The sequence below is a fragment of the Schistocerca cancellata genome, chromosome 2, assembly GCF_023864275.1.
Source record: "Schistocerca cancellata isolate TAMUIC-IGC-003103 chromosome 2, iqSchCanc2.1, whole genome shotgun sequence".
Lineage (NCBI taxonomy): Eukaryota > Metazoa > Arthropoda > Insecta > Orthoptera > Acrididae > Schistocerca > Schistocerca cancellata.
The window spans coordinates 1017030898-1017044265 of NC_064627.1; the positions used below are offsets into that span (position 1 = coordinate 1017030898).

The following is a 13368-nucleotide window of genomic DNA, read 5'->3' on the forward strand; positions in this document are numbered from 1 at the left end:
TGAACTCAGTAAAAAGAAAGTTAAAGTTAATGTGGCGATAGAGTGAGTTAAAGTAAATGTTGTTTGCTTAAAATATTCCTATTAAAACTGCTTATTAAAGCGCTGTTGCCAACTTCAAAATTAAAAGTTCTTAAGACTGAGGCTTATAAAGTAAATGATCACATTGTTGTCTGTGGTAAATTCTAAAAGGTGAGTCAGTTTCTTGCAATTTTGTCAACATTATGTTTCGCTGTAGTAAAAGTGGGAAACTGCAATAGTAGAAAATTATACACTCATGTTTGCTAAGTGTTTGTCTCTCTTGTGTATTAGAAGTGCATATTAATAATAATGTTATAAAGACCATTCACTTTGTGTAAACCCTGAAAGTAATAGTGTGTTTCGGTATCTGTTATAATTTTGAAAATAGTTTATGCTGCTCTAACTGTTAGTTTCAATCTTACCATAAACGTATGTATGTGTCAGAGTTCATTGCACTCGCGTGTGACAAAGTATAGGTTGTGTTTATTCGTTAAAATTACTAATAATTATTTTCTTAAACGAGAATTTTAATCATTCTCTTGCCTAGTTAGGCTGGCGACCGTTTTTTTTATCAGTTGAACAGTGCAGATAGGCAAAATTTTGTTTGTTACTGTTCAAATATTTACGTAATTCTGACTTTCATTTCCGATAAGTCACCTCCGTTAGGAACAACACGGTCAACATAACAAAATTCCTCTCAGAGGGTAACACTGCTCTGTTGCTTTGTGCCATAGTTGATTTTACAAAATAGTTTTATGTCACAACCTGTTTCTGGCATTGAGGTTATGGTACAGCAGTAGCAGAAGGTAGTGTTATAAGGGGTCCAAATAAGCGAAGATGTGTCTCGCCTTATCGGTAGATACTGTACCGTTTCTGAGAAACTGACGGTCGAAGTTTTCGAGGTACTTTACGTGCCTTTTAGGCAATAGACAGTAGATGTGAAGCGGTAGCACTGTGGCTAATGTCGCAGCTTCATACTTTTGCGCCCCATATTCGAAACCTGATTATTATTTTTGTTGATTGGCAACTCCATAGAGTGCTGCGTGCACAACGACCATATACGTGAAATTAGAAGGAAGGTCAGCGTTGGCCGTAATATTGATGGTTTATTGACAGAAAAATCGATTTTCAATCACATAGTGATCATCTTCAGTGCTGTGGTGTACAAGTTAAACTCATAGGCACTGGTGTCAAGTCATTATCAGTAACCAAAGCTAGGAAACGATCAGTTTTTGTAAATGCCTCCAACATGAGAACTGCCTTGGAATTGGCGGCACAGTCAGAGCCGACAATTGAAGTACAGCTCCAGTTGTTTGTACTGCTAGAGGAAGTAATGCAGGTGGCTCGTTGTCAAATGCCATCCACTTGAAATCGGACTATACGATGCATTAAACGTTTCAGAAAATACTTGAGACAAGAAGTTTAAGAGATTCACCCCGTGTGTCTATCTAATTGCAGTAAATTTTAGATTTTCTGTTTTTCTATATCGGGTGGTGAACTATTGTATTATTAACATACGTATGTTGTTTTATTTATATATTATATTATTTATATGTGCTATTGTTTACATATGTTATAACTGCCTTCCCATCTTCAATCCCATCAAGAATTTATTACAATTTGAATTTTTTTTTTGTTAGGCACTAGTTGCTTTGTTATTTAATATTCAGTAGAATTTAAAATTTCAAATACTAAGTTCTTAAACCCCCCTATGAACCATGGACCTTGCCGTTGGTGGGGAGGCTTGCGTGCCTCAGCGATACAGATGGCCGTACCGTAGGTCCAACCACAACGGAGGGGTATCTGTTGAGAGGCCAGATAAACATGTGGTTCCTGAAGAGGGGCAGCAGCCTTTTCAGTAGTTGCAGGGGCAACAGTCTGGATGATTGACTGATCTGGCCTTGTAACATTAACCAAAATGGCCTTGCTGTGCTGGTACTGCGAACGGCTGAAAGCAAGGGGAAACTACAGCCGTAATTTTTCCCGAGGACATGCAGCTCTACTGTATGATTAAACGATGATGGCGTCCTCTTGGGTAAAATATTCCGGAGGTAAAATAGTCCCCCATTCGGATCTCCGGGCGGGGAATACTCAGGAGGACGTCGTTATCAGGAGAAAGAAAACTGGCGTTCTACGGATCGGAGCGTGGAATGTCAGATCCCTTAATCGGGCAGGTAGGTTAGAAAATTTAAAAAGGGAAATGGATAGGTTAAAGTTAGATATAGTGGGAATTAGTGAAGTTCGGTGGCAGGAGGAACAAGACTTTTGGTCAGGTGATTACAGGGTTATAAATACAAAATCAAATAGGGGTAATGCAGGAGTAGGTTTAATAATGAATAAAAAAATAGGAGTGCGGGTTAACTACTACAAACAGCATAGTGAACGCATTATTGTGGCCAAGATAGACACAAAGCCCATGCCTACTACAGTAGTACAAGTTTATATGCCAACTACCTCTGCAGATGATGAAGAATTAGATGAAATGTATGACGAGATAAAAGAAATTATTCAGGTAGTGAAGGGAGACGAAAATTTAATAGTCATGGGTGACTGGAATTCGTCAGTAGGAAAAGGGAGAGAAGGAAACATAGTAGGTGAATATGGATTGGGGGGAAGGAATGAAAGAGGAAGCCGCCTTGTAGAATTTTGCACAGAGCATAACTTAATCATAGCCAACACTTGGTTCAAAAATCATAAAAGAAGGTTGTATACCTGGAAGAATCCTGGAGATACTAAAAGGTATCAGATAGATTATATAATGGTAAGACAGAGATTTAGGAACCAGGTTTTAAATTGTAAGACATTTCCTGGGGCAGATGTGGATTCTGACCACAATCTATTGGTTATGAACTGCAGATTGAAACTGAAGAAACTGCAAAAAGGTGGGAATTTAAGGAGATGGGACCTGGATAAACTGAAAGAACCAGAGGTTGTAGAGAGTTTCAGGAAGAGCATACGGGAACAATTGACAGGAATGGGGGAAAGAAATACAGTAGAAGAAGAATGGGTAGCTCTGAGGGATGAAGTAGTGAAGGCAGCAGAGGATCAAGTAGGTAAAAAGACGAGGGCTAATAGAAATCCTTTGGTAACAGAAGAAATATTGAATTTAATTGATGAAAGGAGAAAATATAAAAATGCAGTAAATGAAGCAGGCAAAAAGGAATACAAACGTCTCAAAAATGATATCGACAGGAAATGCAAAATGGCTAAGCAGGGATGGCTAGAGGACAAATGTAAGGATGTAGAGGCTTGTCTCACTAGGGGTAAGATAGATACTGCCTACAGGAAAATTAAAGAGACCTTTGGAGAGAAGAGAACCACTTGTATGAATATCAAGAGCTCAGATGGCAACCCAGTTCTAAGCAAAGAAGGGAAGGCAGAAAGGTGGAAGGAGTATATAGGAGTATATAGAGGGCGATGTACTTGAGGACAATATTATGGAAATGGAAGAGGATGTAGATGAAGACGAAATGGGAGATAAGATACTGCGTGAAGAGTTTGACAGAGCACTGAAAGACCTGAGTCGAAACAAGGCCCCGGGAGTAGACAACATTCCATTTGAACTACTGATGGCCTCGGGAGAGCCAGTCATGACAAAACTCTACCATCTGGTGAGCACGATGTATGAGACAGGAGAAATACCCTCAGACTTCAAGAAGAATATAATAATTCCAATCCCAAAGAAAGCAGGTGTTGACAGATGTGAAAATTACCGAACTATCAGTTTAATAAGTCACAGCTGCAAAATACTAACGCGAATTCTTTACAGACGAATGGAAAAACTGGTAGAAGCCGACCTCGGGGAAGATCAGTTTGGATTCCGTAGAAATGTTGGAACACGTGAGGCAATACTGACCTTACGACTTATCTTAGAAGAAAGATTAAGAAAAGGCAAACCTACGTTTCTAGCATTTGTAGACTTAGAGAAAGCTTTTGACAATGTTAACTGGAATACTCTCTTTCAAATTCTGAAGGTGGCAGGGGTAAAATACAGGGAGCGAAAGGCTATTTACAGTTTGTACAGAAACCAGATGGCAGTTATAAGAGTCGAGGGGCATGAAAGGGAAGCAGTGGTTGGGTAAGGAGTAAGACAGGGTTGTAGCCTCTCCCCGATGTTATTCAATCTGTATATTGAGCAAGCAGTAAAGGAAACAAAAGAAAAATTCGGAGTAGGTATTAAAATTCATGGAGAAGAAGTAATAATTCTAAGGTTCGCCGATGACATTGTAATTCTGTCAGAGACAGCAAAGGACTTGGAAGAGCAGTTGAACGGAATGGACAGTGTCTTGAAAGGAGGATATAAGATGAACATCAACAAAAGCAAAACGAGGATAATGGAATGTAGTCAAATTAAGTCTGGTGATGCTGAGGGAATTATATTAGGAAATGAGACACTTAAAGTAGTAAAGGAGTTTTGCTATTTAGGGAGTAAAATAACCGATGATGGTCGAAGTAGAGAGGATATAAAATGTAGACTGGCAATGGCAAGGAAAGCATTTCTAAAGAAGAGAAATTTGTTAACATCGAGTATAGATTTAAGTGTCAGGAAGTCATTTCTGAAAGTATTTGTATGGAGTGTAGCCATGTATGGAAGTGAAACATGGACGATAACTAGTTTGGACAAGAAGAGAATAGAAGCTTTCGAAATGTGGTGCTACAGAAGAATGCTGAAGATAAAGTGGGTAGATCACGTAACTAATGAGGAGGTATTGAATAGGATTGGGGAGAAGAGAAGTTTGTGGCACAACTTGACTAGAAGAAGGGATCGGTTGGTAGGACATGTTTTGAGGCATCAAGGGATCACAAATTTAGCATTGGAGGGCAGTGTGGAGGGTAAAAATCGTAGAGGGAGACCAAGAGATGAATACACTAAGCAGATTCAGAAGGATGTAGGTTGCAGTAGATACTGGGAGATGAAGAAGCTTGCACAGGATAGAGTAGCATGGAGAGCTGTATCAAACCAGTCTCAGGACTGAAGACCACAACAACAACAACAAGTTCTTAAACTATGTGAGGATTATATAACAAATGAGATTGATCCCACAATATTTAATAATTATATAATTGTTGTAATTGACGTTTTCAATTCGAAGCAGATTTGATGCAGATCTCTTGAGTAGCTATCCTTTCAAGCCTCTCCCTGTCTGCATGACTACTGTAACTTGCAGCGTGACAGTTCCTAACTACACGAAAAAACGTAAATTAGTTACCAACTTCGGCGTGCACACACTTTATTCAATATGTAAAAGTCACTACAGATATTCTGCTTTAGGTTATGACATGTTCGATACGTCTGCCATCATTGGCGATGATGTGGCGCTGATGAACAGTGAAACTCTGCATGACCCGCGGAACATTGACGCTGTCCGTGACCTCCAGAATTGCTTTTTTCAGCTCAGCAATGAGTTTGGAGTTATTGCTGTACTTCTTGTCTTTAATATAGCCCCACAAAAAAAGGAGTCGCATGTGTTCAGATCCGGAGAATATGGCAGCTAATCGAGGCCCACGCCACTCGCCTCTGGGTACCCCAGAGCCAGAATGAGATCCCCAAAGTTCTCCTCCAGGACATGAAACAGTCTCCTGCTTCTCTGGGCTGGAGCTCCGTCTTGCATGAACCACATCTTTGGAAACCACGGTCACTTTGACAATCATCTTCCATAACCTTCACGTACCGTTCGGTAGTCACCGTGCCATCAAGGAATATCGCACCGATTATTCCGTGACTGGACAATGCACACCACACAGTCACCTATTGAGGGTGAAGAGACGTCTGGATCGCAAAATGTGCATTCTCAGTCCCCCAAATGCGCCAGTTTTGCTTATTGACCAACCATCCAAATGAAAGTGGGCTTCGTCGCTAAACCAAACCATGGATACGCGTACTAATTCTCATCATGCCCCGCCACTAATCGTGCAATTTGAACGTCCTATTGCAAACCTTCCAGAAGTTATGACGATTTCTTTTCACATTGTTCAACAATTATCACCCTCTACATCCATCTAAACATGCTTACTTAGTTTAACAGCACACATAAACACCAGGACGTTTCTTTTAGCGTGGGCAGAAGCGTTTTACTCCATCACATGATGGAAACTAAGGCAGCTGAGAGACAATGTATTTGTCTATCTACTTTGTTTACGCTTCCAACATAACGATTTTTCCCTTTTATCTTACAGTGGAAATCATTCTCATTTCTGCCACATCCTTTTCCGTCCTTCTTCTAGTAAATAAGACACTAAAGGAAAACACCAAGTAACTCAAATATCGCGGAGACGACACGGAAGTAGTATCGGAAAAAGGAAAGGGAAATTGCGCCTCGGAGAGTAATTCGAAATTCAATTTTCCACGTCCGCAGCGCCGCACCACGAGCCGAATTTAAATGAGCAAACTGTGGAAGTTGGAAGTTTCATTAATGTATTAGGGAGCGTGAGACTCTAGGCAAAAATCACCGCACGGAACTTCAGAGGGGCGGATACTTGAGACAATGGAAATTAAAATTCTATAGGAGTTGTTATGGAAATGAGCGGAAAGTTTTAAATCCTCCTTGTTAAAGTAAGAGGATATTCCAACTGATTTAAAAAAGAAACGTCGTTGGTAACCCTTTATTATGCATGAGGCAAGTCCGTTCACGGTTGGTTAGCGGATGAAGAGGGTCGGCCTCCATTGGTTACAGTCGGGCGTGACTTGTAGCGACTGCGTGCGGTGGGGGCGACGGCGACCGCAGCGCCGCCGCGGCGCGAGAAGCAATTACCGGGCGGCGCGCGCAGGGCTGCCAACCCACACGCGGGGAAGCACCTGGCAGTGGCGTCGCGAAACAGGCTGCGCGCCGTCCGTCACGAGCTAACCACGTTTCCGCGAATTGGCGGTTGGCAGTTTCAATTACCTCTCTTCAGATGACACTCAATCTAGCATACAGTTAACTGAACAAATATGAACGTCTGTGTGCAAGAGCCACTCAGCGATTCTACCCCAGGGGCGTTTCAGGGCTCCGCTCCCCACCCCACCACTCCCACCTCCTCACCACAAGTTTGTTTCCGACCTTCTACAGCTCTGTTGTTCGTATACACGTGAAGCACCCAGAAGATACTGTCGGATGTCGTTGTAACCTGGTACACGTACACACCATCGACGGTTTGTATATGATTAGACTAGCAATTTTCGGTGACAGGTGGAATAGCCAACAGATTACTCTAGTGTTGCTTCTTTTTGCTTACTGGGCCGGGTAGGGTATATAAGGGGCGTGAACAACAACAGACCTTGCGTGATCACCGTGAAGGATCGTGTGAGACTGTATCAGCACATGACAGAGTTTCAAAAAGATGTGATTGTGGCTCTGCATTTGGGCGGCTGGTCGATTTGCGCAGTATTCAGATATGTGGCGCATTCGGATGTAACAGTAGTCCGATGTTGGACTGCATGGGAACCTGAGGGCTGACGTTGTTAAGGTTCTGGTCGACCATGCCTGTCCACCGCAAGGGAGGATCGATGTACTGCGCACCAAGTGCTTCGTAGCCCCTTGACGTCTACAAGTGGCACCCTGGAACAAGTCAAGGTCTCCCTGCAACACTGACTGTCATCCCGCGCTCTTGATTGGAGACTAGCAGCAATCAGACTAGCGATTACCGTCCTAAGCACAGGCTGCCATTAACATCAGAAACAGCTGCGTTTGGAGTGGTGCGGTGACGGTGAAGCATGGACTGCTGATGAATGGTATCGCATTATGTTCAGCAGTGAATCGCAGTTGTGCACTAGCGCGGATGACAATCGTTAGTGAGAATGGTTATGACCAGGGGAGAGGTCCCATTCTTTCAATGTTTTGGAGAGGCACAGTGGTGTTACTGTTGGTGTGGGATGTCATTGGCTATTGGGTATGACGTCAGATCACAGCTTGTTGTGGTTGAGGGAACTCTGACCACAATGGTACATGACGGACATCCTACGTTATCCAGGTGCTACCTCTCAGGCGACAGTATAGTGGTAAAATTTTGCAGCAGCACTATGTCCGTCCACTTGTGGCGTGTGTCTCTCAAGAGCGTCTGTGTGATGCTGAGGTATCCTTATGGCTAGAAAAATCCCAAGATCCTTCCCCGGCAGAACATGTGTAAGGCCTGGTCAGACGTCATCTTCATTCCAGTGCCAGCAATGACGATATGAAGGACCAGTTTGCCTCAGGAGAGAATACCACGTCTTTAGGACAGCCTTCCCAACTGGATCAGTGCAGGCACCCAGTCCAGAGGGATTGCAACGCCATACTGGTTAAGTAGGCTCATACTACCACCTTCTTTACAAACTTGACTCGATTTTGAAATCAATGAAATTACGCCACATACTCTCTCAGTCTGTGAAGTTTCGTTTCGCTTCCCACTCCTCGTCTGGGCGCTTCACTTTTCTGGTCATTAGTTTCCCTACAAAATTAAGATTTCGTATTAGGTAAAAAGTAATCAAGAAAGGAATTACAGTGTGTATTATCAGAAGGGGCTGTGAGGAGCAAAGGAAGCGAACCCGGTCCCACACATGGGCCGCTACGGAGTGAGGACCAGAGCAACAATTCCGTACACTTATCGCCATGAAAAGAAAGAGTATGAAACACAGTCAGGTACAGAAATACAGCAGACAGCAATGGATACCGCAAACAGCACTGTCAGCTAGGTAAAAATGACTGCCGGCCGAAGCTTTCCGATTTCTGCCGATTCGGGATTAGGGAACTGATAGGCCAACTTACGGTCAAGACGCTGTACTTTCCATTGCACGATTTGAAGTTATTATTTGTAGAGAGCAGGAAGTTCAGGGTCGTCCTAGAATGGTACCAGGTTGGTAGTCTGGAAGTTCACTGACTCAATACATCTTCTTCTTCTTCTTCATGTATTAGGCAGACTGCCTGTTACAGTACTCCGTCTGTTGTATGACCTTCCTACGTTCCTTATAACTGAGTGCATTTATCACTCGTACACTAGATGTGAAACGATAATATTTTAAGAGTAGTGTTGCCTACAACAATAAATGCATATCGAGAAATACGAAACTGAAATTCTACACTACAATGGTAAGACCAGAATGTTTATATCCATATGGGTGTTTAACGATGGGCTGTAAACTGAACAGAATGGAGAAACTTGAATTACGGGTTGTTAAATAAAATAACACATGCAATACAAATTAGAGTTGGTTGTAAAATAAGGAGTAATATGGAGATCTACGAAAGTGTAGGGAAAATATCAGAAGTAATGGCAAAGCAGAGGATAATCTTCTTCGGAAACCACTGCCGAATGAATAATAGCGGGGAACGAAACAAATATTTCTGTATTTCAGGAAAAACAAATCAAAGATAGCATGAATTACAGAATCAAGGAAATAACCGGAAAGAAAAACATCAAAGAATCGGAAATAACAGGGTGACCTTTTTTCAAGAATAAAATATTAAATTTAGGGAGTTTTCAAGGTAGAAGCAGTAATAAATGGTGAACAACAGGGACAGAAGAATGGAAAGGACAACATAGGGAGAAAATGAAGAAATAATGGAAAAAACAGGAAACAACAAAGAAAGAAGAGAGGCTGAAGCTATTAAGTGATGCAAGCTGATCGGTACTATTATACAAAAATGGAATTGCTCAAAAGGGGAATTGCATGAACTTCGGTTCAAACCTGCGATTACACACTTAGGAAGATATATTTCAATCTTTTAGCCTGAACGGCAACTTCCTGGTCTAGTTCAGCTGCTCATTTCCTACGTTATGGCCGGCCGGAGTGGCAGAGCGGTTCTAGGCGCTACAGTCTGGAACTGCGCGACCGCTACGGTCGCAGGTTCGAATCCTGCCTCGGGCATGGATGTGTGTGATGTCCTTAGGTTAGTTAGGTTTAAGTAGTTCTAAGTTCTATGGGACTGATGAGCTCAGAAGTTAAGTCCGAAAGTGCTCAGAGTCATTTGAACCTACTTTATGTACCATCAGGCTTCACAGCGCTCATTGTGGCCCAGAAAGCAGTAGGTATCGGCGGTCGAGTTGATGGTAAATGACCTAGTGGATAACGTCGGGAGTTCATAAGGCTCTTCGCGGACGATGCTATTGTAGCAACGCCAGAAAATATAGCGAAACACAGGAATATTTGTGGAGAACTGACGCTTGGTACAGGTATTAGTTGTTGGCCGTCAAAATAAGTGAATGGAACATATTGCGCATAAATAGGAGTAAAGATCCATTCTTTATGTATACTCACACGACTACTGAACAATCACTGGAAGCAGAAATATCCACTCAATGTCTAGGAATAAGCGTAAAAAGCGATTTAAAGTGGAACAATGACAAAAACTAATCTCAGGAAAGTCAGATGACAGACTGAGATTCAGGATATGTAGTCCACCAACAAAGCAGTTAGTTTCCATAACTTTCGTTCAACCGATATTGCTCGTCAGTCTGGGTTCTATACTGTACAGCACTGGTAGAGCAAATAGATACAGAGTAGAGCATCATAGTGTGGTTTATTGTTAAAATTCCGAAAGCATACATTCCTCCTTTGTTGCTTCCTCCGACGGGGAAGTGACAGCGGTACACGAAATACCCTCCGCCATACACCATAAAGCGTCTTGCGCAGTAGAGAGGTAAATGTAGACGGAAGACAAGGAGTACATAATTGTAGTTGCCAATGACTTTCCGCAAGTACGAATAAGAACTAAATACTTGAAGAGTACATGTACCTACGTAATTGCGAGACAGTTTTCATACTGCACGGACAGTTGTGTACGAAGCGGCAATGTATTAAATTGTGTTAAATTTTCTACCCGTTGAGTGCTCAGATTTATTCCCTTCTATCATGAGACGCAGAGCAAGAGTCCATTTTCACGCTCCACCTGCCATGTACAGAGGAAAGTGATCGTTACCGCGATCATATTGTTACAGGAGGTAGGACATGTCTAGAAGTCCAGACTAAGCAGCAACATATGAAATGTACTTATTACCATTGACGTCAGGAATGTGAAATGCTTCCAGACTTTCCTTAGGGCATCGTCTTTCTTTTTTGCGACAGAAAAGGCACACTGCTGTTGTAGTTTATGAAACAAGACCCACAAAGCAAATAATTCATAGTTCAGCAACGCGCAGAGAAACGTGATTAGCTCCAACTTCATGGTGGAAAAAAACAGCGTTTCCTAAATTATGAGTGGATTTAGGGAGCAGTCGAAGGAGTGTTCAGGATGACTGAAGACTATTTCTGCGACGACCTTAGACAGAAGCTTGTCCAACACTATAGTACATACCCTAATGTTGCAGAAAAATACTATAGAGAAGTAGCAAAAGATAAGTATTCACGAAAAGGCTATTTTCACATACTGTGTCTTGGTGGCTATTTTCTGTTGAAAATATAAATAAGAAACACAATGTCGTCATTCACTAAATTTCAAGGTTTGTATTTACGTTGCGTTTCGGTGTTCAGCTTAGATGCAACGAGGAAACCAGTGACGTCGAAGTATGTAGTGCGTTTTAAGTTTATGATTTTGAGCGCAAATGCTTTTGATAGCTTAGCAAGGAGAAAAAAAAACAACATATAACCTCTCTGTAAGAGAAGAGACGCTAAGTATTTGTAACAATTATGATAAAGTTTGTGAGCAGTGAATGTGCAAAGCGCATACGCTTAGTGCTACGTCGTCCGAGCAAGACACAGACAGGGCAAAAGCACCACAGGCGCACAGATGCGAGATGGCGGCAGTGCCATAGAGACTCGCCACTTGAGCGAGTTTCACGAGTGCCACGGGCGGCGCTGGGGATGAAGATATTGACTTCGTCTCGGCCAATTGCCGGACGAGTACAATCCGCCAATGACCGGACGACAACGGACAGGAGCCTATTCGGAAAACAGAAGAGCTCCCGGGTTCGATTCCCGGCGGGGTCAGGGATTTTCTCTGCCTCGTGATGGCTGGGTGTTGTGTGCTGTCCTTAGATTAGTTAGGTTTAAGTAGTTCTAAGTTCTAGGGGACTGATGACCATAGATGTTAAGTCCCATAGTGCTCAGAGCCATTTGAACCATTTGAAAACAGAAGAGCAACTCTCGCCCACTTGATTATAGATCATAGTCCAGGGCTGGCGTGGACAGGGAAAGTCGTTTAGTGGTCTCTTAGAAGTGAACAGACAGTTTTTGTAAATTGCATTTGCTGTGTATTGTGAAGTTTACCTACGATCATTTGCACTTAGCCGTTGAGGGCCCATTACACGCAGTGTTGCAGACTTCATTATTCGACAAGTCACAAAGATGACTAAACCTTTTTAACTCATTTGTGTGACTTTGTTACTAATTTGTTGGAGTGTTGTAGGACCTTCGTTCTCCCATCCTGTTACCTGACCGTGGGGCAAAGCTGTGGCAGGGAGAAATTGTCTTAGCGGTGTACTGCACTTGAAGCTGTTTCACGAACTCAGCCTCCTGAGCAGTAGACCTTTACAAAACTGGTGACTAGGGCTTAGAAGAAAAGTATTCAACGAAGATGTACAGTATGGCACGTACGCCTCATCAGTTCCAAACTATATCTTCTTACTGATCCATTATAAACATTTAGTAAAGTATGCACTATACTTAAAACATTCTAGATATTTCGAAACCGTAGGTTCCCAGGACCAGTGCAGTTGGGCTAAGCACTGTAAGCAAAAAAACCTTACATTTAGTAAGTGTTTACATTGCGTTTCTTATTTACATATTTGAAACAGGAGATGTTACAGAGTCAAAGAGGGGGCTGCCCCTGGTGGTACGCTACCTGCAACGCTGTCGTGCGAGGCGGGCGGCCTGGCGGGCTCCTGCTGCTGCGGGGGCGCGAACAGCGGCCAGTGGTGGTGGTGGGGGTGAGGGTGGTGGTGCGGCGGCTGGTGCTGGTGCTGGTGCAGGTGGTTGTGGTGCTGTTGGTGGTGGTGCTGCCAGTGCTGGTGCTGCAGTAGCAGCGCGTACTGCAGCGCGGCCAGTCCGGGCCCGGCGCCGGGGGCGGCGTGGCCGGAGGCGGACAGGCCGGGGGCGGAGAGCGGCGGCGGCGCGGGGGCGGGCAGTCCGCACAGCGGCAGGCGGCGGTCCATCAGCAGCGTCATAGCCGCGGCACCGGCCCTGCAACAGAGCAATCGCGCGCTCTGTCACGTCTTCCTGCCTGGCGTCTTGCGGTGATTATAATGCAGTCGCGATCATGGGAAGTCGCAGCATCTGGGCCCACGGGCTCAAGTTGGTTACGCCCGCTGGGGTCGCTGGAAAGTTACAGAGAAATATGCTTCTGCGCTCAATTGAAGTATACAGCTCCCCCGCAAATGTTGCTGTGGGGGCTCTGTCCCCTATACTAACTAAAGATCACGTGTTGACTGCGCAAAAAGAGCTGTGAAAAGATCTGAGGC

The 13368-nt window shown here is 43.4% G+C and overlaps 1 protein-coding gene across 1 annotated transcript in view; it reads right to left on the bottom strand.

Moving 5' to 3' along the window:
• LOC126160602 (homeobox protein unc-4) overlaps window positions 1-12987 on the bottom strand; it is a gene marked incomplete at its 5' end in the record, with an annotated part of 168392 nt that extends 155405 nt beyond the window's left edge. The window contains one exon of the mRNA XM_049916916.1: window positions 12753-12987. Within this exon, the coding sequence (XP_049772873.1) occupies window positions 12753-12987 (235 nt within the window). The remainder of the gene's footprint in view (window positions 1-12752) is intronic.
• Between the last annotated feature and the right edge of the window lie 381 nt (window positions 12988-13368).